This window comes from Citrus clementina, unplaced genomic scaffold, assembly GCF_000493195.1.
Source record: "Citrus clementina cultivar Clemenules unplaced genomic scaffold, Citrus_clementina_v1.0 scaffold_4, whole genome shotgun sequence".
Classification (NCBI taxonomy): Eukaryota; Viridiplantae; Streptophyta; class Magnoliopsida; order Sapindales; family Rutaceae; genus Citrus; species Citrus x clementina.
The window spans coordinates 20149211-20171719 of record NW_006262274.1 but is presented as its reverse complement, the minus strand read 5'-3'; the positions used below and the strand labels follow the sequence as shown (position 1 = coordinate 20171719).

The 22509-nt window shown below is 33.1% G+C and overlaps 4 protein-coding genes across 5 annotated transcripts; 3 read left to right on the top strand and 1 right to left on the bottom strand.

Annotated features, from left to right (window-relative positions):
* Window positions 1-3347: 3347 nt before the first annotated feature.
* On the top strand, window positions 3348-4108 carry LOC18044041 (basic leucine zipper 43). The gene has a single exon (XM_006437752.2). It carries the CDS (start codon window positions 3383-3385, stop codon window positions 3986-3988), a length of 606 nt encoding a protein of 201 aa, XP_006437815.1. The 5' UTR covers window positions 3348-3382; the 3' UTR covers window positions 3989-4108.
* A 7954-nt stretch (window positions 4109-12062) lies between these two features.
* Window positions 12063-16863, top strand: LOC18044040 (ruBisCO large subunit-binding protein subunit beta, chloroplastic). Of its 2 annotated transcripts, none has more exons than XR_002905881.1 (13): window positions 12063-12263; window positions 12364-12489; window positions 12696-12833; window positions 13136-13231; window positions 13328-13570; window positions 13648-13882; window positions 14323-14492; window positions 14966-15043; window positions 15156-15227; window positions 15310-15414; window positions 15695-15758; window positions 15917-16009; window positions 16205-16294. XR_002905881.1 is itself a non-coding variant. In XM_006437751.2 (13 exons), exons 1-13 carry the CDS (start codon window positions 12123-12125, stop codon window positions 16451-16453), a joined length of 1839 nt encoding a protein of 612 aa, XP_006437814.2. In that variant the 5' UTR covers window positions 12063-12122; the 3' UTR covers window positions 16454-16863. The 2 variants fall into 2 exon arrangements, 1 of the variants encoding a protein (XP_006437814.2); XM_006437751.2 differs by having other exon boundaries at window positions 15695-15787; window positions 16205-16863.
* Window positions 16864-19403: 2540 nt separating this feature from the next.
* On the top strand, window positions 19404-21652 carry LOC112098834. The gene is made up of 3 exons (XM_024185261.1): window positions 19404-19623; window positions 19834-20226; window positions 21478-21652. The coding sequence occupies exons 2-3, from the start codon at window positions 20089-20091 to the stop codon at window positions 21544-21546; spliced, it is 207 nt and encodes a 68-aa protein (XP_024041029.1). The 5' UTR covers window positions 19404-19623; window positions 19834-20088; the 3' UTR covers window positions 21547-21652.
* Window positions 21151-22269, bottom strand: LOC18044039 (serotonin N-acetyltransferase 2, chloroplastic). The gene has a single exon (XM_006437750.2). The coding sequence runs from the start codon at window positions 22247-22249 to the stop codon at window positions 21680-21682; it is 570 nt and encodes a 189-aa protein (XP_006437813.1). The 5' UTR covers window positions 22250-22269; the 3' UTR covers window positions 21151-21679.
* Window positions 22270-22509: the final 240 nt, after the last annotated feature.

Here is a 22509-nt window from a genome sequence, read left to right as displayed (position 1 = left end):
TAATTGAGAGAGTTTGAATCCATGAAAATTCGAACCCCTCCCTTACAATCATGCTTAACTGTGAAGGGTAGAGGTTCACCCCTGCCCTTACATATCTCATACTTTTAAGAATTTACCAAGTTGAAATTTTGAATCTTCGGGAACTTAAACTCATTCCCTAATACGAGGGAAGAGTATATTGTTACCACCTGGCCAATGGTCTATGTATTTCATAATGGGCAAAGTTCTGTCACTTCAATTTTTTACACAAATTCTGAAACAAAATATAGATCTTTGGATTTGTACACTTGCAATAGTTGAGATAAAATCGCTTGTGTTCATTCATTACATGTATTACTTTAACGTATCAAATTTAATCTCAAATGTCTAAAGTGTGTTGATCCAATGGTCAAGAAATTATATAAAAAAAATATGGCTCTAGCTATACGGATTAAAATTCAGTGTCAATATGATTTTTATGCTGTTTTTTTAAAAGCTGTTATAAATCAATTTTTAATAGATTATACATATATACATACATACATATATATATATATATAGAGAGAGAGGTAATTAAATGTTAATCATACAATAATACCAATGCACACGTAATAAAAAAATTATTAAAAATATATGAAAAAATCAATATCAAATCCAAATTGCAGCTATGTAGAGCTTGCCCCCACTAATAATTATTACTTGCAATATTCTCTGAACCTGAAAGATCATCAGATAAATTAACAAGATTGACATTTATTTATTTGGGCGGTAAGCTTCAGAGACCATGCTGCTATTGTTTAGGTTATAATTTCTGAAAGAGAAAAGATTAAAAGGAGACACATTTGTTGCGTGGTAGTACAAATTTTTTTATGAATGACTGGGTGTCTGGATCACTTGGTCAAACTTAAGTTAGTGGGAAATCTTCAATTGTTCACATGATCTTTTGCAACTGAAATTATTTGAGGGTAAGCCTTTGATTTGAGTCTTTTCATCCCCCACAATTGGTCTGCATTATCGGGTACCCACATGCCTTCATTTGTAGCAATGCCATATCTCAATAATGTGCATCTTTTTTTTTCCCCTGCAAAAATTCCCTTTGTGTCATTCATTGTCTTGTACTACAACTTGTGTTCGAATCAATAGATTATGCATATAGTATTAATGGTATAAAATTACAGACATAGACCTCATATTTGATTTTACTTTTTGAAAAGGATTCATTTTTGTGAGTGGAGGATTGAACTGATTCTATCTCATGCAACAACGGGATGAATTACACCGCATACTCATAACATGGCTCCCCCAGCAATGGATGATAATTAAAAAGCTTGATTATAATTAGCTTAAAATTACAACAGTATGTATATAAAATCTGTTTATTTTATCTCCAGTAGCACCGACTATAGATTTTGTGCCTGCCCCGGACAAATTAAAGTAGTGCTTTTGATTTGTCTTGCGCAACTAGTATGTATAACTCTAAATGAATCCCATTAAAAGGAATAACAAATTAAATTTATAATTCTTGAACAATAAGATAAGACTCTTTAAAAAGCACTTCTAGCAACAAGTGTTTTGATATAGTATAATGCCTGGGTCTTTCGCAACATCTTTTTTGTTTTTTTCTGTTTTTCCCTTTTTTCTTTCTTTCTTTGGCTTGTGCCAAGTGACCCCATTACACTAGCAGGCAGGAAAACTTTCATGGCTCCATATTTTCTTTAATAAAACAAATAGTAGTCTCTTACTTGGTAGTTTCATGGGCACGATCTTCATTGTTTAAGTAGTTCCAAATTCTTATCTCGTCTAGTTAAACAAATTCGGGGCTCTGAGTAGTGGGGAATCACCTAAACTATTGTATTATATATTTTTATACATAGATGCCGAATAAAAAAGATCATGCGGATAGAATATTGAACTCCATTAATAAATTTCACAAAAACATTTGCGTCTGCAAGTTGCTGCCTCTGAGATTTGCCATCACTTTTTTGATCTAATCTCCTTCTTAATTATTATATTGCAAGTGGGCCTCAATGAGATAAAGATTGGCAATTGAGTTAATTAAATAAATGATCGATTATACTCTTCAGCGATGAGATACCGCCATTTTTGGTTTTGATTCTAAATATATAGATTTGATAAGGCATCCACATGGAATTAAATTATTGCATGTAGTTAGATTAGACATAGAGTTGCCAATGCATGATAAGTCGATAAGGAACAAAGAGCTTAATTAATAACTAGAAAATTGGTCGTGTGTGAATGATTCCCTTACTACAATAGTTTGATCTTATTATTCTTTAATGCTCTTGATTCCTGAGAATCCTCAACACTCGTGCACAGTAATAAAGTAACACCTCAAAGAATAATTCTTACAAACTCAAGTGAAAATAAATTAACAAGAACGTCAATAAAATTAATCCTTTAAAATAAGCTTCGGAATTACCTCGTTAAGACACGGGTCAAGAGTCCTTCGAGATGGATTTATGCTTCAGTCTTTATCGGATTGAATATAATGACACAAGTCTAGGCCAAGGAAAATTTATTGAGTAAAAGGCACTTTAAAAATAAAGGTATAATTTTCACAAGGTCAGAATTTAAGGAAAATGCATGGATGTTAATATCTTGCTAATTCGGTTTGATTATAGGAATTAGAAAAATGAGACTGCTGGGTTTAGGTACATGATGTTAACCATTTAGATAATTGCTTTCGCTTTAATCTTATAAATTTTCAAGTGATCAATGAGTCACCTGTATTATAATTAATATTTTGAATCTCAGTTTTATTTATTATATAATTTACCTTTTAAACTGAACTTCATTGCGTCATGAGAACAAAGTTTTATTGGCTAATAGAGTTTTTCAAGTTTTAACATGCTTTCTGAAATTTCCTGGCTGTAGGTTCCCAGGAGAAAAAACTTCTCCTTGATTGACTTCAATACCAATTTTGATTGGCCTTTACTTTTTTCTTCTTCTAATACATTCCTCATTTAAATCATTACAACCCCACATCATCAGTAAATCAATTTTGCTCTTGTAAGCATTATATATGATCCCAAATGATTATCCAAATATGAAATTTCTGTATATGCATAGTCAGTGCATCAAGTCATACATCATACATACACATTATACGTGTCATGATCCCAGGGAGTAATGCAAAGCAAAGCATACATCATTCAGATAGGTACACTTCAATTCATAATGCATACATACATATGACTCTAAGAGAAACATTATTGGCGCAATCAGCTATTGCAAGCCCCTGAAACTGTTACTCTTTAATTTGTTGCCAAAACTGGCCCACTTCATAAGCCTTTTTCAGCCTATAAAATCCCATCAATGCTCAGGCTGCCCTTCCATTCTCTCCGACACAAAAAATTCAAGAATCATTCTTAAGATTTGAGCCATGATTCCAGGTGATATCGCAGGAATCCAGTACTACCTTGCCCCTGAAAACGCCGCTCAACTTCCCGCAAATTTGGGTATGATGCAAGCTAACATACAGCCAAACTTTCACCTCAACAGGCTTTTGGCCAACTTACCAAATTCCCTTATCCCTCAACAAGGCCATGAGCTCATGACTTCACAGTCGTCAAGTCTCAGCAATAACTCAACTTCTGATGAAGCTGAGGAACAACAACTCAGAATCATTGATGAAAGGAAGCAGCGGAGAATGATTTCCAACAGGGAATCTGCTCGGAGGTCCAGGATGCGGAAACAGAGGCACCTGGATGAGCTTTGGTCCCATGTGGTTCGTCTTCGAACTGAGAACCACAACCTGATAGACAAGTTGAATCATGTGTCAGAAAGCCATGACCGCGTTCTCCAAGAGAATGCAAGGCTCAGAGAAGAAGCATCGGATCTCCGCCAAATGCTGACTGAACTACAACTCAGCAGTCCATACACTAATGCTTCTCTGCGAGATCTGGAAGAGGTCCCCTGTAACACAGCGCATCTCAGAGCTGAATCCACAAACCAATCCGTTACAAATTCGGTAGACTTGCTTCATTGAGATGAGGTCTATTTTTCATAATAATTACTTTATGCTCCTTCTGTTTTCTATGGTTTTTCATCAGGCTTTTGTCTTTCTCTTGAGCTGTATCGGATGAGAAACAGACCATGCAATAATAACTGTTTCATTCTAACTCAGCTTGATTATGATCAAACATACACATTAACATCACTTAATCCAAATAAAATGCATATAAAATCTTGTCACCGCATACGCATTGTGCAGGCAGAGCAAAACATGAGAAAATGATATCTATTTAGTCCATTAGAGACAAATCAAAAACTCAATCATTACTTCATCTGTTAATGATTTTAAGACCCCCACCAAATCTGACCATAGGGTTCCACCTGAAATGTGGATCAGAGTAAAAAAAAACAGAAAAAAAAAAAAAGATAATAGAGACAAACCACAAAATAAAATAAACTGTTAGTGTTCAAAATGCAACTATTGTACTGCCATAACAGCAAGTGATATCATTGAAGGTTGTACTTAAGAAGATACAGAATTACAATATGGTAAAATTTTATTCCTCCCTCTTTTTGGCCTTCTTGGGAGAGGTGGAACTCGTGTGATCAGGCTCAAGTAGCACCAAAGCGAGGCCCCATAGCTAGTCCAGTGTTGCCCACAATGACAGGGGCAAGAGGACAAATGCTGGTGGAGGCGCTGGTGGTAGTGGCTCATGATACAAATAACTACTATAACTAGCAAAACATTTGAAAAGGGCTACGCACTAATAAAACCCAAGCACTGTTTTTAGCTTTATGTGAAGGCATCAATTCCTGCATAACTTGGCTCGGCCAAGCCTGCGTTGTTGTCACCAATTAGTATGGCCTCAGGCGGACAGCCTACAACCCTTCAGGTATTGCTCGAAAAGGGACCCTCACAACTTCATAAGAGATATCTCCATTAATCTTCTGTCAAACATTCTCATTCTCTCGTAATTATTTGCGTGCATGTTTGGATGCTTACGAGTGACTCTGTTAGTCCTAAAGGATAAGGCAAGTAACAGTAAGATATTATACTGTAGACATGGGAATCCTTGCCGATAGCAAATTCTGGAGCATTTGAAGGAATATTTATTCTGAGGAATATTTGTGGAATGTTTGTTACATCACCAACTCCCGAGGATCGATTCTCAGAGAATATTGATAATATATGGCAGCAACACCAAATGTCCTTAAATCTTTTATACTTCTAACATTATATTAAAATTCTTTAGATGCCTCATTTCCGTGAAGTTATATAGCATTATATACTGCTCTTGCACATGAGCTTTATTATTCCGTGAAGTTGACAAAGTACAAATAGAACCACAGTTCTCAAAAAGTAAAACTTTTGTGGATTGAGAGAACCAAAAATATGGTAAAAGTTACTGATGATTCAATTAGATTAAATGATTATTTGGGATTGAATTTGGACAGTTGTATCTTAAATGTAGATACTGGATGTTGTAGCTTAGAAATTAAGTTGATTTAATTTTACACTTGTATGATAAAAAATCTATTATATCTTTATTAATTTTATCAAAATTATTTCACTAAATAATATTAACTTTATTTTATAGTTATAAATTTTTTTCTATAGTAGCTGTAATTTAAAAATTGCAGCACCTCAATCTCAAACAGAATCTAAGTGTGCGTTTGGGGTAGCTGCATTGCCACAACACAACTGCCCCCACCCTATATTCTAGGAAATAGCTTAGAAGCTAAGTAGATTTAAGGGTAATTTTTAAAAACCTCCCCTGAGGTTGGAGGCTGTGGCAAGTAGATGATAAAAATCATTTTATTTGTAAAAGACCCCCTACCGTTAGTTAAAATTTTCATTGACTAACTGTTGACTTTAAAAAGACAATATTACCCCCAATAATAGTTTACGTCGGTTAAAATTTCCTTAAAATCTTAAAAAAAAAATTACAAACTTAAAAAAAATTATATTTTTATATCAAATAATTAAGATTTGTAATTTTATTACAAACTTAAAAAAAATTATTTTAAGATTTGTAATTTTATTACAAACTTAAAAAAAATTATTTTAAGATTTGTAATTTTATTTTTTTAAGATTTTAAGGAAATATCAATAACTTGATTATGGTGAAAATAATTGTTTTAATTACTTATGAAATTATAAATATTTAGAATTATAAATATTGGGGGTAATATTGTCTTTTCAAAATCAACAGTTAGTCAATGAAAATTTTAACTAACGGTAGGGGGCCTTTTACAAATAAAATGATTTTCACCATCTACTTGTAACAGCCTCAAACCTCATGAGAGGTTTTTAAAAATTACCCATAGATTTAATTTTACACGTGTATGATGAAAAATCTATTATATCTTTACTAATTTTATCAAAATTATTTCACTATATAATATTAACTTTTATTTTATAATTATAACTTTTTTTATAACAATTGTATCTTAAAAATTACAGCGCATCAATCCTAACACAGCTGCTCCCGCCCTATATTCTAGGAGAATATATCTCCTAGAATATAGGGTGGAGAGCATTGTGCACTGCCCCAAACGCACCACAGATATGGAAGGGGACCAAGTGATATATCGCTATATTTTTATACAAGAATGGAAAATATACAGTAAAATCTTTGTGCTTACATCTGAGATGTATATTATGAACATTCGGCTTGTTGCACAGAAGAAAAAAGTTACCAGCAAATTGACAAGACCACCATTATAAGTGCTAGAAGATTGAAACAGCATACCATACCTACATCAAAGAAAGTGCCAACAAATATCTATTCAATTTACGAAAAACTAAAATATCACATTCAATCAGCATGGAATTGCCTAAATTCATTATGCAGAGGACTTCTAACGCTTTGATAGACATTACTTTTATCAATTTTGAATAGCTTTTTTTTTTTTTTTTCGGTTGTTTGTCTTCCACTTCATTTTGACTGCTTATAAATAAACATTACTAAATATGCAAGCTCAACAGATGAACAGAGAAAGAAACAAGTCCAAAATGTACATCCACATAGACCATCATATATGCTGACTGCTGGGAAAAGAGAATTAAATTCTTTGTTCCTGGAGCCCTAGATCACCTCCAGCTATAGGCTCCCCATAAATTCCTCGAGTAAAATGAAAGAGGAATTATTTCTGCTGATGTTATACCCATAAATTAAGGACTTTTTCAATCATCGTTACATATATGCATGTGGTGGATCCATTCCATTAATTCAGCACAATTAGTATAATTTTTCCTCTCTAATTTCTGCATTTTGATTTTCATTAATTCAGCACAATAGCTCCTTATTTGCATTGCATTATACTGATCAGTGCTACAAATCCAGCTATCTTATTCTAATTTTGTAAATTTGTAATCCAATAATTTAGGAGATAATGGAAATGCAATCTATTACATACACGCATGCGTGTTGGTGAATGCATTCAATTAATTCAGATTCTATTCGTTTATTTTTATATTCTAATGACAAAACAAATTGATTACTTTTATATATAAGCAAATCTTCAGTTTTCTTTTTCCCATCTCCAATAATGTTCATAGAAATTCTAATCTTCTAATCTGTAGTTAAAAGTGGGTGCTCCTGGAATCCATATAAATTTCGCTTCTTTTATGCCACAAATTAATCATGTATGAACAACAAATTAAAACAGCATCAGATAATACATACACACGCATAATATCATATTATATGACCACGTCACAGGATTCCTTCTTTTATGAAAACATATATAGTTTCAATTTCTCTATAATAAGAGAAATAACAAATTAAAATCGATTGATGGGGGGTGGGCGGCATCCCCCTGGGGGACATTCATACAAATAGTCTCGGAAAGTAGTTACTTCATTTGTAAGTCCCGAGAGATCATCACTGTTAGGAGATATCGCAGGAGATATCGCAAGATTAGCAGATAGTGAAGCATCTGGATTAGATTCTTGGCGAGCACTAGTACTTGAAATAAGCTTGTTCTCACTACTTGCCATTATAAGCAAAGCCAAAATAAAGAAATTGAGACTTTTCAACATTTTTCAAATTGTAAATGTAATTGTAAGTAACTTAATTTGGATTAAAAGAGATGTATAAGAATTAGAAGACATGAGAGGATATATATATATATATATATATATATAAGAAAATGAAATAAAAGATGAATATTCAAAAATGAGCGGTTAAAAGATTCCATGATAAATGAGTATTGAATATATCATACAATCAAAGGCCAAAACGTTACAAATACTACTCACATAATTAATGCCATATTTATATTTCTTGGACAGGTTGCAATCAAAAGATAAATGCATTTTCTTTCTTTTTCTTTTTCTTTTCCTCATCTGTTTCTAACTTCATCGTTAATATGATTACTGATATAGTCTAAAACTTTGAATCGTATCATTAATTTAAATTTTTTTTCAAAGCTTAATAAATTTTATATACATTTCTGTTTTGAAAGTTGAAACTGTTTTCATTCATTAATTTCATAAATTTATCCTTGAGTCGTGCTTTTTAACATGATTCTTTCTTACAGCGTGCTGAAGCAACTTAAATGTATATCAAGCACTAAAAAGTTTAAAATTGTCGAAAAATTTATGCCCCTACCATATTTTGTGACAGCTTACGTCCCCACTATCACCCCTTGTGACTCATTGTTGCTGCCGCAAGAGGTCTTTTGTGACGATTAAACACAATCATATGAAATTTGCAACGTGGCAAATGTCACAAAGAAAAAAATTTGCGAACAAAAGCAAGATGAAACTATGGTAAAGGAATTTTTTTTTTTTGGGTCTAATAAATTTAGGGTTTAAAAGAAAAAAAAAAGTGAAATCATTAAAATTAAATTGTAAAATTCCAGCAAACACCAAATTTTTTATCACTACTTTATCTTACCTATTTCATTGTCCATGACACCCGATTTTACCGTCAAGCCATCGCAAATAGTCTTACTTGACAGCAAAATAGCAGTCACATAAGACTATATAAAATGCATTTCACTGATTCAAATTCTTTTTTTGGAAATAAGAAACTATTATAAGTACTCTCATCACTGATTCCAATATCAAGGAAATTAATTTCTTTTAAATAATAATTCACTTCTCTTTTTCCTTCGGACTCTCTGTGGTTTAGCACAATAAATTCAAAATTTAACCGATTATACAGAAATTCTATTCAATCCTCGATCATTATCAGCATAATGCTTTCTCATAGATTGATAATTTTTGTTTTGCCGGGTTGGCTAACTGAAATGGGATCGATCCTCAAATGAGCATAAGCGTGGCTTTTTCTTTTTTCTTTTTTTTTTCCTTATATGTCATAAATCATGTATATACAATAAAACAGCACGAGATAATTATAATAAAACCTTGCTTAAGTCGATCAACTAATTTTATTAATATGAGGAGGTTATAGCTCAATAGAGATGTGGCTGTAAAATTATTGTTATAACTTAATTATTCTTAATGCAAGTAATATAGAGATAAAATATGCACTACATTAATAATTAATGTCAAATCCAATACCTAGACATTTATAGAATAGATAAACATAGTTTCAAAAAAAGTCTAAACATTTGTATTTTCTTTAATGTTTTTCTTTTAATGTAAATTCTATAAATACTGTAAAATGATTTGGTAATATTTCTAAAGAATAAATCATTGTCCCAAATAACTTTAGAAAAATATTTGCTCCATCCAAAACCTTTAATGTAATAAAAACATATATATTTTATGATGCACATATAATTACTACCATTTGGAGGCAAGTTTCTTAATATAAGATATAGAAAAATGATAACTTATTGCAATTGGAGTTTATTCTTATTTATAACTACTCCAAATTAAGACTATAATTTTTTATGCCTATATGAAGGTTGTTCCTATGTAGAGTATCACTATAGAGATGTTTTACTCTACACACACACATATACAGAGGTAAAATTTCGAATTACTTCCCTCATGAAATGAAAATCTTCAAAAAAAATTTCAGATTATTATAAACTTCAACTTACCCCTATTTTTATCAAAAAGATAAGAAAAAATGGAGGAGGATTGATGAAAATGATTTTGTCTTCTTTATAAAATGAGAGATAGATTGAGCTTTACAGTAATTTGAGAGTATTTTGAATATTGCCATTTCATGAGGAGGATAATCCTAGATTCATCTTATCTACACAACATATCATCCGTTCATATAATTACCAAGATCATTTGATTCCTTCGATTCTTTAATTAAATAAGAGATAGTTTCAGTTTCTCTACACAATTGATGTTTTTGCCAATAAGCTCATGTGAACTAAGAAACAACAAATAAAACTAAGGCCTATTGTTGTCTTTCGTGTAGATATATAGTCTGTCCGTGTGATGTGGGCAGTCACAGACCTCTTAATCCAGCACTCTTCAACTCCAAGTCCGGCGCAATCATAAATGTCCTCACTTGATTACTAACATACAAATAAAACAAATAGGGTAAATTAGCGTAACCATTTGCATATCATGTAACAACCAAGAAATAAAGAACCAACGATAAAATCAAATAAACTTACAATTGATCTTACAGGTTTAGCAGAAAATGAAGCATATAGATTGCATTCTTGACCATTACTGGTACTTGAAATAACCTTATTTACAGTGTTTCCCAGTATAAACAAAGCCATGACAAAGAAAATGAGAATCTTCAACACCTTTCAACTGATAGTTAAATGTTGAAATATAAATGAGAAGTGTAATAATTATAAAGGTACGAGACCCTCTCTCTCTTATATATATATGGAAACACTAGCTGTGAATTTCTGTACGATTTTTCATACGAATTTGAGATCTTACAACGTTTGATAAAATGATTTTCCAATACTTATAAAACTCCGAGTTCGTACAAAAATTCGTGCGAATGTTTGGCACCTTCAGACGACTACATGTGCCATATTTCTTTCCTGCAGGGAAACATGCATCGCCATTAAGAGACAGCTTCGAGAACCGTATTTCATTTTTAAAACGTATCATTTTTCCCATCCTCTTCTAATCTCTCATCGTTGATAATCGACGCGTCATGCATGCATGCAAGCGTTTAATTATGTATTGTTAAGTTAGCTATACATTATTTATTGTGATAATCGAAGCGCACCCATTAGACATTAATCCACTCTTAAATTTTAAAAATACATTAACAATTCTGCAACGTGTTACCATTACCAGGAATTTTTCTTATATCTAGTTTCATAAAACTTGTTCCTTCAATTTTTTTCTATATAAAAAAAATCCTTAAAGTTTGACTTAAAAATTAACTTAAGTCTGTGAATTTAAAAGACTTGTCTAGACGTACAGAAAGTTAAAATTTAGCACTCACAATAAACTCGAACCTTCCACTTTTAAAATGAAGCCAGGAGATACATTAATTTAACTAAAGCAGTTTGTGACATTTTCTAAAAATATTTAAAAGAACAGAAAGAAACTAAAAGAAAATGTTAACGTTTTAAATGAATTGCCGATTTGCCTAGTTTGCCTTCAGTACATTTTCATAGGGAGAGTGTCAATTTCTAAATCAATATATATTGGTTACCATTTTATAATTTTTATAATATTTAAAAATACCCCTTGCACAAAAAATTTAAAAGAAAAAAAGGGGTTAATGAGTCATTCGTTTAATAATTTATCATGGGAATATAAAAATATATATTTATTATAAGAAAAACTTACAAAAATATAAGAAAAATATCTTATTAGTAATTATTTATTCACACTAATATATATATATATATATATATATATATATTTATTTATTTATTTATTTATTTATTTATTTTTAGTACTTAAATTTTTTATTTTAACTTCCATCACATGATTTATTTAATTTATAGGAAATATGAATAAAAATATATTTAAAAATAAATATAATTATAAAATTATGATTATACAGAGTTATTTACTATTATAAAAAGTGTAAGAGAATACATAGTGTATGTTATCTCTCTTTCCTGTATGCTTAATTGCTTATAGTCGTCAAAAGCAGTAAATAAGAGGGAAATACCGTTTTACTCTGGTACTAGAATAGCGCCAAAAGAAGTTCTAAGATATTTCTTCTGTTATGTCTCTAGTGACTTATCTAATCCATATAACGTATCCCCAAAACAGAGCAGATATTTTGTTGGTGTAAATAACAATGGCAGCTTTATCAACTCCAATCTTCGCAATTTCTTTCAAAAACCCAACATTGCCCAAAAGGGCACCTAATTCAGTCCCCAGAGCTATGGTTAAAGAGGTTTACTTCAACCACGATGGTTCTGCTACAAAGAAACTTCAGGTGACATTTCAAATATACCCCCGCTTCTTTTTCCTTTCTTCTTTTTAATTTTTTTCTTTTCACTGCTTTGTGTTTATGTGAACATGTATTGTTGTTGCAGGCCGGAGTGGACTTGGTGGCAGAGCTGGTAGGAGTAACTTTGGGTCCAAAGGGGAGAAATGTGGTCTTGCAGAACAAGTATGGACCTCCCAAGATAGTCAATGATGGAGAAACTGTTCTCAAAGAGGTGTTTTTAGTTACACATTCTAATTCACTGCATTTTAATTTCTTTCCCCTTTTTGCGTTTCTTCTATCATGGTGCTTGATTATGTATTTGAATAGGGTTTGATTATTAGAATGATGGATTTTGGAAGCTACCAATTAAGTTTTTAATTTTATTAGGGGAATTTGTGATTAATTTTAATTCCTTGTCTTTTGTTTTGTTTGATTTAGATTGAATTGGAGGACCCTTTGGAGAATATTGGAGTTAAATTGGTGAGACAAGCCGGAGCAAGGACAAATGACCTTGCCGGTGATGGTTGCACCACATCTATAATTCTTGCACAGGGTTTAATTGCAGAAGGTGTCAAGGTATGAATTGAATGATGCAAATATTCATCTATTATTGGGGAAAAAAGAAATGGTGATGGTTGAAAAAGGAACATATCAAGTACAATGTAGACCATACTTCTTTCTGAATCCAGATAATGAAGCTGATAAAGGCATGTTATTTACTTCTTAGCTGGCATCTATTTTTATGTTTCTTGTCTTTTATTCAATATATTGTTGTTGTTCTATCCGGACTTCAAATATTTTAAATAATTGAGTATTTTCAATTTTCTCATCTCAATCTATTGCCGACTTTGCATATTGAAAGTTGTGCTTTACTTCAGGTGATTGCAGCTGGCATGAATCCCGTTCAAATTGCTCGTGGGATAGAGAAGACTTCGAAAGCCCTTTTGTCTGAACTCAAATTGACATCAAGGGAGGTATATAAGTTCATATCTTCTGTAAACTTGTCTCTGGATATTTAAAATTTTGAGAAGTTTGTAAGTGTGAACTATTGAACTGCTTACATTGTCCAGGTTGAAGATCATGAGCTAGCAGATGTTGCTGCAGTCAGTGCAGGAAATGATTATACTGTAGGAAAAATGATATCTGATGCCCTTCAACAAGTGGGAAGGAATGGTGTAGTCACAATTGAAAAGGGGAAGTGTACTGAAAGCAGTCTAGAAATAGTAGAAGGAATGCGATTTGATCGTGGATTTTTGTCCCCTTATTTTGTAACCGATCGACAAAAGAGGACTGTGGAGTTTCACGATGGCAAGGTATTAACTCTCAGGTTTTAACTGTCTGGCATTTTTTTCTATTTAGTAATTAGAGTATGTGAATTCATTGGTTGCAGTTGCTTTTGGTTGACAAAAAAATCACAAATCCAAAGGACATGTTTAAAATATTGGACAGTGCAGTTAAAGAGAAGTATCCTATTGTTATAGTTGCAGAGGACATTGAGCAGCAAGCTCTGGCTCTATTGATTAGGAACAAACTCAGAGGAGTGCTGAAAGCAGCAGCCATCAAGGCTCCTGCATTTGGTGAGCGCAAGAGCCACTACTTAGATGACATTGCTATCTTGACTGGAGGTATTATATTAAAATCCCGACTCTTGACATCTTCTTGATTGATAGCATCTATGTATCAAATTGACAGTATAGTAGCATGTAAATGATACTTTACACATATCACGTCCTATTCCCCTCTCCCAGATCCTGTACCAGTATGTTTTCAGGCCATATCAGGCTAAATGAATCTACACCTTTTTGTTTTTATCATAATTTTGTTCAATAATTCATCTGTCAAAATGCAGCGATATTTAAAAATTGATTACAACTAGTTATTTTGTGTACTGATGATTAAATCATGGAAAGGGACTCATTAGATGAAATTGGACAAAAATCATCATTTAATTCACTCCAATCCTTCATACAATGGTATATGTGTTTGATCTTTAGGTCTCCTTATCCCTATTCTATGTTACATTGCCACTCTTCTCTAAATTCTCCATTTATCATATATTTTGCAGGCTTAGTAATCAGAGATGAGATGGGGCTGACACTAGATAAGGCTGGCAAGGAGGTACTGGGAACAGCTATTAAGGTGGTGATAACCAAGGATTCTACCTTAATAGTTACTGATGGGAGCACTCGAGCAGCTGTTGAAAAGAGGATTTCTGAAATCCGAAGCCTTGCTGAGGTTGTGCTTCTAGTTTCCTTCTACATTGTGCTAGTGCATTTTGCTTTAAGAATTTGAAGTTTTTTGGGCATAAGTTGCAGTATTAAACAAACCACAAAATTGCAATCATGCATAAGCTGACACATATTAGGAAGTTGTTTGTAGCATGAACCTCACCAAAAAATTTAAAGAAGCTTGTAAAGCTATCTTACATTGATTCCCAATTGAAATATTCCACAAGAGCAAAATGTCAAGGGAACCTGAAAAGAACTTTTACATCTTGAAGTTCTCCTGAAGAACTCTTGGATTTTAACTTTGGGTTGTCTTCTCTGTTGTGAAGAGCAAAGAAATGTCATGCTTAATCATAAATGAAAATTATATGCCTACGAATAAAAAAAGAAAAAAGAATAGATAGCTTAAGGCCACAAGAACTGAACAAATAAATGAATGGCTGGTTTTCTGTCAGACACAACATAATAACTCTTGTTTTGCAGATCACTGAAGAAAGATTCCAAAAGAACATTCTGAATGAAAGAATAGCAAGATTATCAGGAGGGATTGCTATTCTTCAGGTGAAATAATATAAATAACTTGTTTAGCAGTTTGATACTTTGAAAAAATGGAGACATTTTGCCCTACTTTTATTATAATTTTTCTATTTAACTTCACTCATTTGAAGCACAGGTAGGAGCACAAACAGTTGTTGAATTGAAGGATAAACAACTCAGGATTGAAGATGCTCTGAATGCAACTAAGGTAGTCAGTTGCATAGCTCAAGCTGACAAATGTTAGATTGGAAAGTTAATGATAGTAAGCTTCTAACTTGATATACCCATAGGCAGCAATAGAAGAAGGTATTGTAGTCGGTGGTGGCTGTAGCCTCTTGAGGCTGTCTACAAAGGTGGAGGGTATCAAAGAGCTTCTGGATAATGAAGAACAAAAGGTACCATTCTTTTTGTTCATTTTTTCCCCCTCTTCTTAAATCTGGATATATCATTCATTTGCTTTAAAACGAAAAATAAATTAGCAATAAGAAACTTGTTTATCTGAAGCTTAATATCTCTTTTGTTCCATAGATCTATAGACTGTGCTGTATTTTCAAAAGTTGCGATAATACATTCACAGTTTTATGTCATTTCTTACTCAGTTACATATTTTGTGATTCTGCTGATTATCCACTAAGTGACTAATATTGCGAGACCATTTTGACAATGTCAATGCAGATTGGAGCAGAGATCTTCAAGAGAGCATTAAGCTATCCCACAAAACTAATTGCCAAAAACGCAGGTGTTAATGGCAATTTTGTTGTAGATCAGGTGTCGGCACATAAATGCATAATTTTTCATTAAGAAACTGATTGAATAGCTGAATAATGAATGTTCTTTTACTTTCTTTCTCATTTGAATCAAATAAAATACCCTGCTGAGACTTGCTACATTTTGCAGGTCCTATCCAATGATGATCCAAGATACGGTTACAATGCTGCAAGAAACCGTTATGAAGACCTTATGGCGGCAGGAATCATTGATCCAACTAAGGTACGAGAAATTTGATGATTTGTACCCTTAAAGTGCTGTAGTGTTGTGTGAAATATGTATATAACGATATCTAAATTCTGTGTGAGACTTAGGTCCTTCAGTCCAGTAGATTACACGATGAATACCTTGTCTTCTTTTTTTTTTTTTTTTCCAAGAAGAAAAATTTAACCTCAATAATTCTTATTTCTGGAGCAGGTAGTTAGATGTTGTTTGGAGCATGCAGCATCCGTGGCAAAGACTTTTCTAACATCGGATGCTGTTGTAGTCAACATTAAGGAATCAGAGCCCGTGCCAAGGAGGAAACTCATGCCAAGCTCTGCTGATTCTCTGTTTTCCAAACAAATGCCACCCACTTCTCAGCAAAAGGAAAAACCAATGCCAGCCTCGGCATACTCTCTCTTTTCTAAACAAATGCTGCCTGCTTATCAACCGAGGAGGCTCTAACGGTCAACTCTTGATTCTGGGTCAAAGTTAATACGACCACATAGCAGATAAATTACCATGAATTCCAACTTGCAATCATCCAGGTATCAGATGAATGAGACCATTGAATTCAATTTAGTGACTGGAGCTTACTTGCTTGATCGCCAAGGCTATGATAACTGCAATTCATCCCTCATTCAAAATGTGGAGTAATTGTGGAACGATAAAAGGATTATGCCATTATTCATCGTAGAATGGCATGGAATATGTGAAGATGAATGCACAACTTGCCTGTGCAGCTGTTTTGGATCAGCTTCATTGCATCGAGTGAGCTGTTACCATCAAAGAAATAAGCAATTTGCCTGCGGATTTGCACCAGAGAAAGAGGCCTACTCCAGCATATAATGCAGCAAAATATCTGTGAATTTTAATAGTAGTTATGCATGTATGGTAAATCTTACTTTTAAATTGTTGTAAAAATAAAAAATAACCAAAATAGACACAATATTGGATGAAATTTACTTACTCACATGGTATATTAAAGAGCACATATTATAATTTTCGTTGTATAAATACAATCTTATTAAATTAATACTTAATAAATTGATAATTTATTAAATAATAGTTTTGTTAGTTCCAACTTGGGCCCAATTGATCTTAATAGTCGTTAAAATAAGATTACTTCCAATACTTGCCACTACAAGTCTACAAGCAAAGCCAAGATAAAGAAAGTAGGACACTTCGACATTATCAATTTCTAAACTTCATTGAAAACTACTTAATCGATAGAATAAAAGAATGATATAGGCACGAGGCTCTATATATATTAATAGATTTTAAGAAGAATTTTGTAGTGAGAGTAAAGATTCCATCAATGAGCAATTGAATAAATCACACTACTTTAAATGATATTAACTACTGGCTTAAATATTATCTTGCGTCATGGTAGAAGGGAAACATAGATATTATTATTTTGATCTTTTTTCTATAATGAAAAGTAAAAATATTAGCTGAATGTTGCACTGCTCTGTTCTTGCTTTAAATGGCATGTCGTGTAACCGCAAATGACATGACAGTTTCTGGACCACACAGCAAATGACTAGATCATAATTAGGGTTGATAAATTGCAGGCTTGGGTTGGGCTTTTTTAAGCCTGTGCCCACGTCCATGTTATTATTAATAAGCACATAATCTTTAAAAGTTTGTCAAAATTTAGGCGGAGCGTAAACTTTTTATTAATTTTAAAATAAATTTTTAATAAATTAAAAAAAATTAAATTAAAAATAATTATCTAATATATGGTAGAATAATAGTTCAATACACAAAATATTAGTAACACAATCTAATGAATTATAAATACTAATATAAAAAACACATTAATCTAATATTTTGAGTTTTTTAATTTGATTTATTTTTATTTATAAATTAAAAGAGCCTAGGTCAAGTCCGGACTTTTTTTAGACCCTCTACAGGTCCAATCTATGCGGGCTTTGTATTATTTTCAAATCATATCCAGGTTTAATCCATGCGGGTCGAGTTTCAAGCTTGCAGGCCTGAACTGAGCCAACTCAGACCTTTTTGCCAACCCTAATCATAATTTCCTGGTTTCAGCAGGAACCTTACTTTAGTTTGAAAAACAATATATCAACCTTACTTAACTCACTTTAGAAGGTTAATAATGATTTTATCATGTAAAAATTATAATTATTTAGCTAATATTTAAGGATGTAATTTCCACAATATTGAAGACAGAGCCTCAAAGGACTAAGGACAAATTACTAATGCAATGCATTTTTTACCCTAAAAGAAAGGCGAAGTGCCAAGTTATAATGTTGTCATCTTTTTCCAAAAAAATATAATTTTCATGAGATTAGGCTTAAATTATCACCCATTTTTCAGTTTTCATAATCTTCAAGGTGGGTTTAGTAGCCTTGGCCAAAACAAGCCCAGGCTGGCCGCAAGTTTTTTAAGTCCGGTATGCATGAATTGGACTTAGATATAAAATTTAAAAACCACATGGATTGGGCCTAATTAAGGTTCTAGAAAAAAAAGAAGTCAGGCTTTTTAATGTATAATTAAAAAATATAAATCAAATTAAAAAGGAAAAAACTTAAAATATTATATTAATGTGTTTTTTTTATTAATATTTGTGATTTATTACATTATATTATTAATATTTTGTTTATTGAACTATTATTCTATCATATACTAAATAATTATCTGTAATTTAAAATTTTTACTTCATTAAAAATTTATTTAAAGTTAGTAATAAACCTAGGCCCGGCCAGGCCCAGACTCTTAATTTGCCGACGTTAGGGTTTAGAGTGGGATACAAATTTAACTCTATTAACATTATTTAATATTATGTCACACTAAATCTGTGGCACGAATAAGAAGGTGAAGCTAACAATTTCTTGGAAGCTGTTGCCTGTCCAAGCCTCCAAGAAGAGGGAAGATAAGATAAGGTTGAGTAATTGTACACAAAGGAGATATCTGGAAATTGGTGCTATTTCTTACAAGTTATATGTAACCTACTTCAAGCAACAGTGGGGACAAATTCACTTATTCATACTATTATAATAAAATATTATTGTGTAGGTTTAATTAGAATCATCAAATTCATGTTTGAGTTTTCTTAAAATTATTATTTTTGCACCTTTTTTCAAATTATACAAATGATTTATAAAAATATGAAATAAATAAGAAATGATAATACTTTTGATTGTTGTAATTTGAAGACGTCGGATCTTACAAATTTGATGCTTTAGTGATATGTTATATTAATGGTGTCTTTATTAATCAGTAATTAGAATGAGTTGAAATTGAAATGCAATAAAATCCGAATATAATTCTATAGGATGAGTAAGGAGGTAAAGGTAACATCTCTCCAACTTAGTAGTTCCTTAAAATTTTGATTTTCTTCGCATTGTTTCACATTAAATCTGCAATATGAATTAAGGAGGTGAAGGCAACAACACTTGTTGAAAGCTGTTATCTGTCCAAGGAGAGGGAGATAAGACAAGGCTGAGCAATTGCACACAACACAACGAAGATAAGTTTCTGGTGTCTAGGAGTTTGTGCTATTTACTGCGAGTTAGACGCATAACCCACTGGAAACAACAGAACGGGATAAATTCGGATAAATTCACCTGCTCATAGTATTTTAAGGGTGAATTTTGAATTATGTTATGGTAAATTAATTTATCTTTAAATTATCATTCTTATTTTTGAGATATTTTAATTTTTCTTATTTTTGTTAAGATTATACAGATTCATCGGTCCAGCTTTATTTTTAATCTTTTAAATAAAAATAAAGATAACTTGAGTTTTTAAAAAATAAGAAAATGATTTATGAAGGGTAATTTAAAATTTCTCCGCATATTAATGATATTACTGTGCAGGTGTGATTGTATTAATCCATAATTGAGTTTCCCCAAAAAAAGCAACTGTACCGTTCGTCTCAGCCTTCACTCTCCATCACCTCTGTTTTCTCACCGCTTGATTCTATCGATCCTTAATCTTCTTATTTAGTGAACAGCAGCCCCATTTCTTCTCTCAAGCTTCAGCAGAAATCTTTAGCCAAAAAACCCACCTCAAAATTTCTATCTTTTTCTCCTTTTAACTTAGATTTTTAAAAGATCGTTTTCGGGGAAGAAATGATGGCATTTATGGGATTAAGTTTGCAGTGCATATTGGATTTGATAGTAGCGGGGATCTCTTTGGTGATCGGCTTAGGTTTCTTCGCTTTCATTACTTCCATTCTTTGCTCTGTGGCTTTCTTGCACAACTCCAAGGTCGTTTCTTGATCCCTTTTTGGAGGTATTGTTGTAATCCTCTCTCACTCTTTTCAAATTCAGCTACGTCAGCACAATTTTGGATGATCATTTATTTTCTTCTTCATCAATTATCTTCTGGGTCATCAAGAATGTCATTCATTATAGTGTTTTTAGACTCTATGTTTTGTCAGTTTCTGATTTTTCATTTCTTATTCTTCGAGAATTTATTGTATAGAGTTAGTTGTAATTGTTGCAATATGTAGATATAAAATTGGGTTGAAATTAAATATATAGGGGGAGTGTCATGATTGGAGATGAAAAAAGACTAAATGGCGGCACCAAAATTCGCTATCAGTGTTGCTGTACAATGTTATGCTATGAGGCAAAGCAATTTTAGAAATGGACCGAAAGTTTCTTTAGTGTTAGTATATATGACATATGAGAGAGTATGTTTGAACTGAGATCCATGGTTGCCTCTACTATTATCACAATCATTCGCACTGTACACGCCAAAGTGGATGGCGGGTTCAGGAGAGTTTGCTGTGCGATGTGAAAATGCCTGTGTAAGTTTAAGGCAGGGGAGAAGAAACTTCAATTACATAATGGGGCTTAAAAGATTGTTGATCTAGTTTTAGATTTCACTAGCATTTGTGGCAATGCTTTCCGAACTTGTCGAAAATCCAATGTGCACCATATAATAGGATTCAGTTTAGGCCTAGTTGGTTATTAGATTCTGGATTCATTTCCTCTTGGATCGCACGATCTTTTATTGGGGAGAAAGAAACAGAATGAATTGCAATTCTAAACTTAAGAGCATATTTATCAGACATTTTTTAGCCGAACCACTCATCAACCGTTTGTATATAACTTCTTATGGCTATTTGATTGTTACTATTTTATCTGTCTAATATGAATTCCAATAAAAAGGTAATAGACGGCAAATATTTGTACAGCAAGGGTAAGAATACCTTTTGCAATTTTTGACTGAAGCTTGTTAAGCACTACTGAGTTAGTAGTACTATCACTGTAAGCAGCATATCCCCAAAAAAAAATCTTTACAATCATCACGCATATTCATCACAATCTCCAGTCTCTTAATCGTAAATCCAATTCCAAAATTTCTGCCTCTCGCAGAGTTGAATTTGAATCATCAAGTGTGATTTCCAGTTTACAGTTTCCTCTCTAATCATGCACTGCTCTAAAACAATTTCTTTGTTGTTGAGAATGAGAAGACATGAACCTCAATATCTGATTAATCAACTGTTTCAGGCATTGCTAGAGGAGAAGAACAGAAGCAATGATGCAAGAACTTATGGGAGTGCAGTACGTTTGTCGTAGCAAAGATCAATTTTGTTGTCGCGGACTCAGTCATCTAAGTGTGAGAATGTAGAAGCTCTTTCTTGTATCCAATGATAATAATACAAAACAAGAAATGCATTTGAAATCATTTTTAGTTAATTAATTTAACAGATTATAATTTCTTGTTTTTGGACTTTCTTGAATAAACCATGCCACGGATGCCACCAGGATCCGCAACAAACCCCAGGGGCCTGTAAAACCCCAGCACTCGGGGCTCCGAATAGAGGGCTATGTTACAAATCCCTTTCTCTAACAACTCATCTATCAGTCTCTCCATCACGGCCTTCCCCAAGCCCATCCCTTGATACGAGGGGTCCACCACCACGTCCCACACTATCGCGTTGAAAACGTCGTCGCCCGTCGCTCTAGCGAATGCCACCGGCCTCCGCGTCTTCTCGTACTCTATCCATAGCAGAGAGCTCGTGTTCTCTAGCGCCACTCTGATTTTGTCTGGGTCCCGCCTGGGGAATCCGACGGCTACGAAGACTGAGTTGAGGTGGTTGATGTCGAGGTCCGAGATCGTGCGGCGCAGAATGAAGCCCCGGGATTCGAGTTCCTGGTCGGAGATAGAGAATTTGCTGACGGTGGTTTGGGACGACGAGGCGGTGACGTTTCGGGTTGGTTTGAGTTTGAGGCGGAGAGAAGGGAGGGGAGTCGTGGGGATGATGCCACGTAGGATCATAGCTTTGGGTTTTAGTTGCGATTTTGTGGGAAGTGAATCGGCGAAAGCGATGAATGTTATATGAGAAATTGAGAATGGATTTGCGGTGGTTATTGACCGTTGTGAGATAAGACTACCGGTGGGTAAATTGGTCAGGGATTTGTCCCCGCTATACCCTAAAGGTTAGGTATTTATCCAACTACACCCCCATAATTCAAAATTTCTTTCATATACCTTTTTCAATGTGCAATTATAAAATTACCCCAATTTAATTCTTCAAA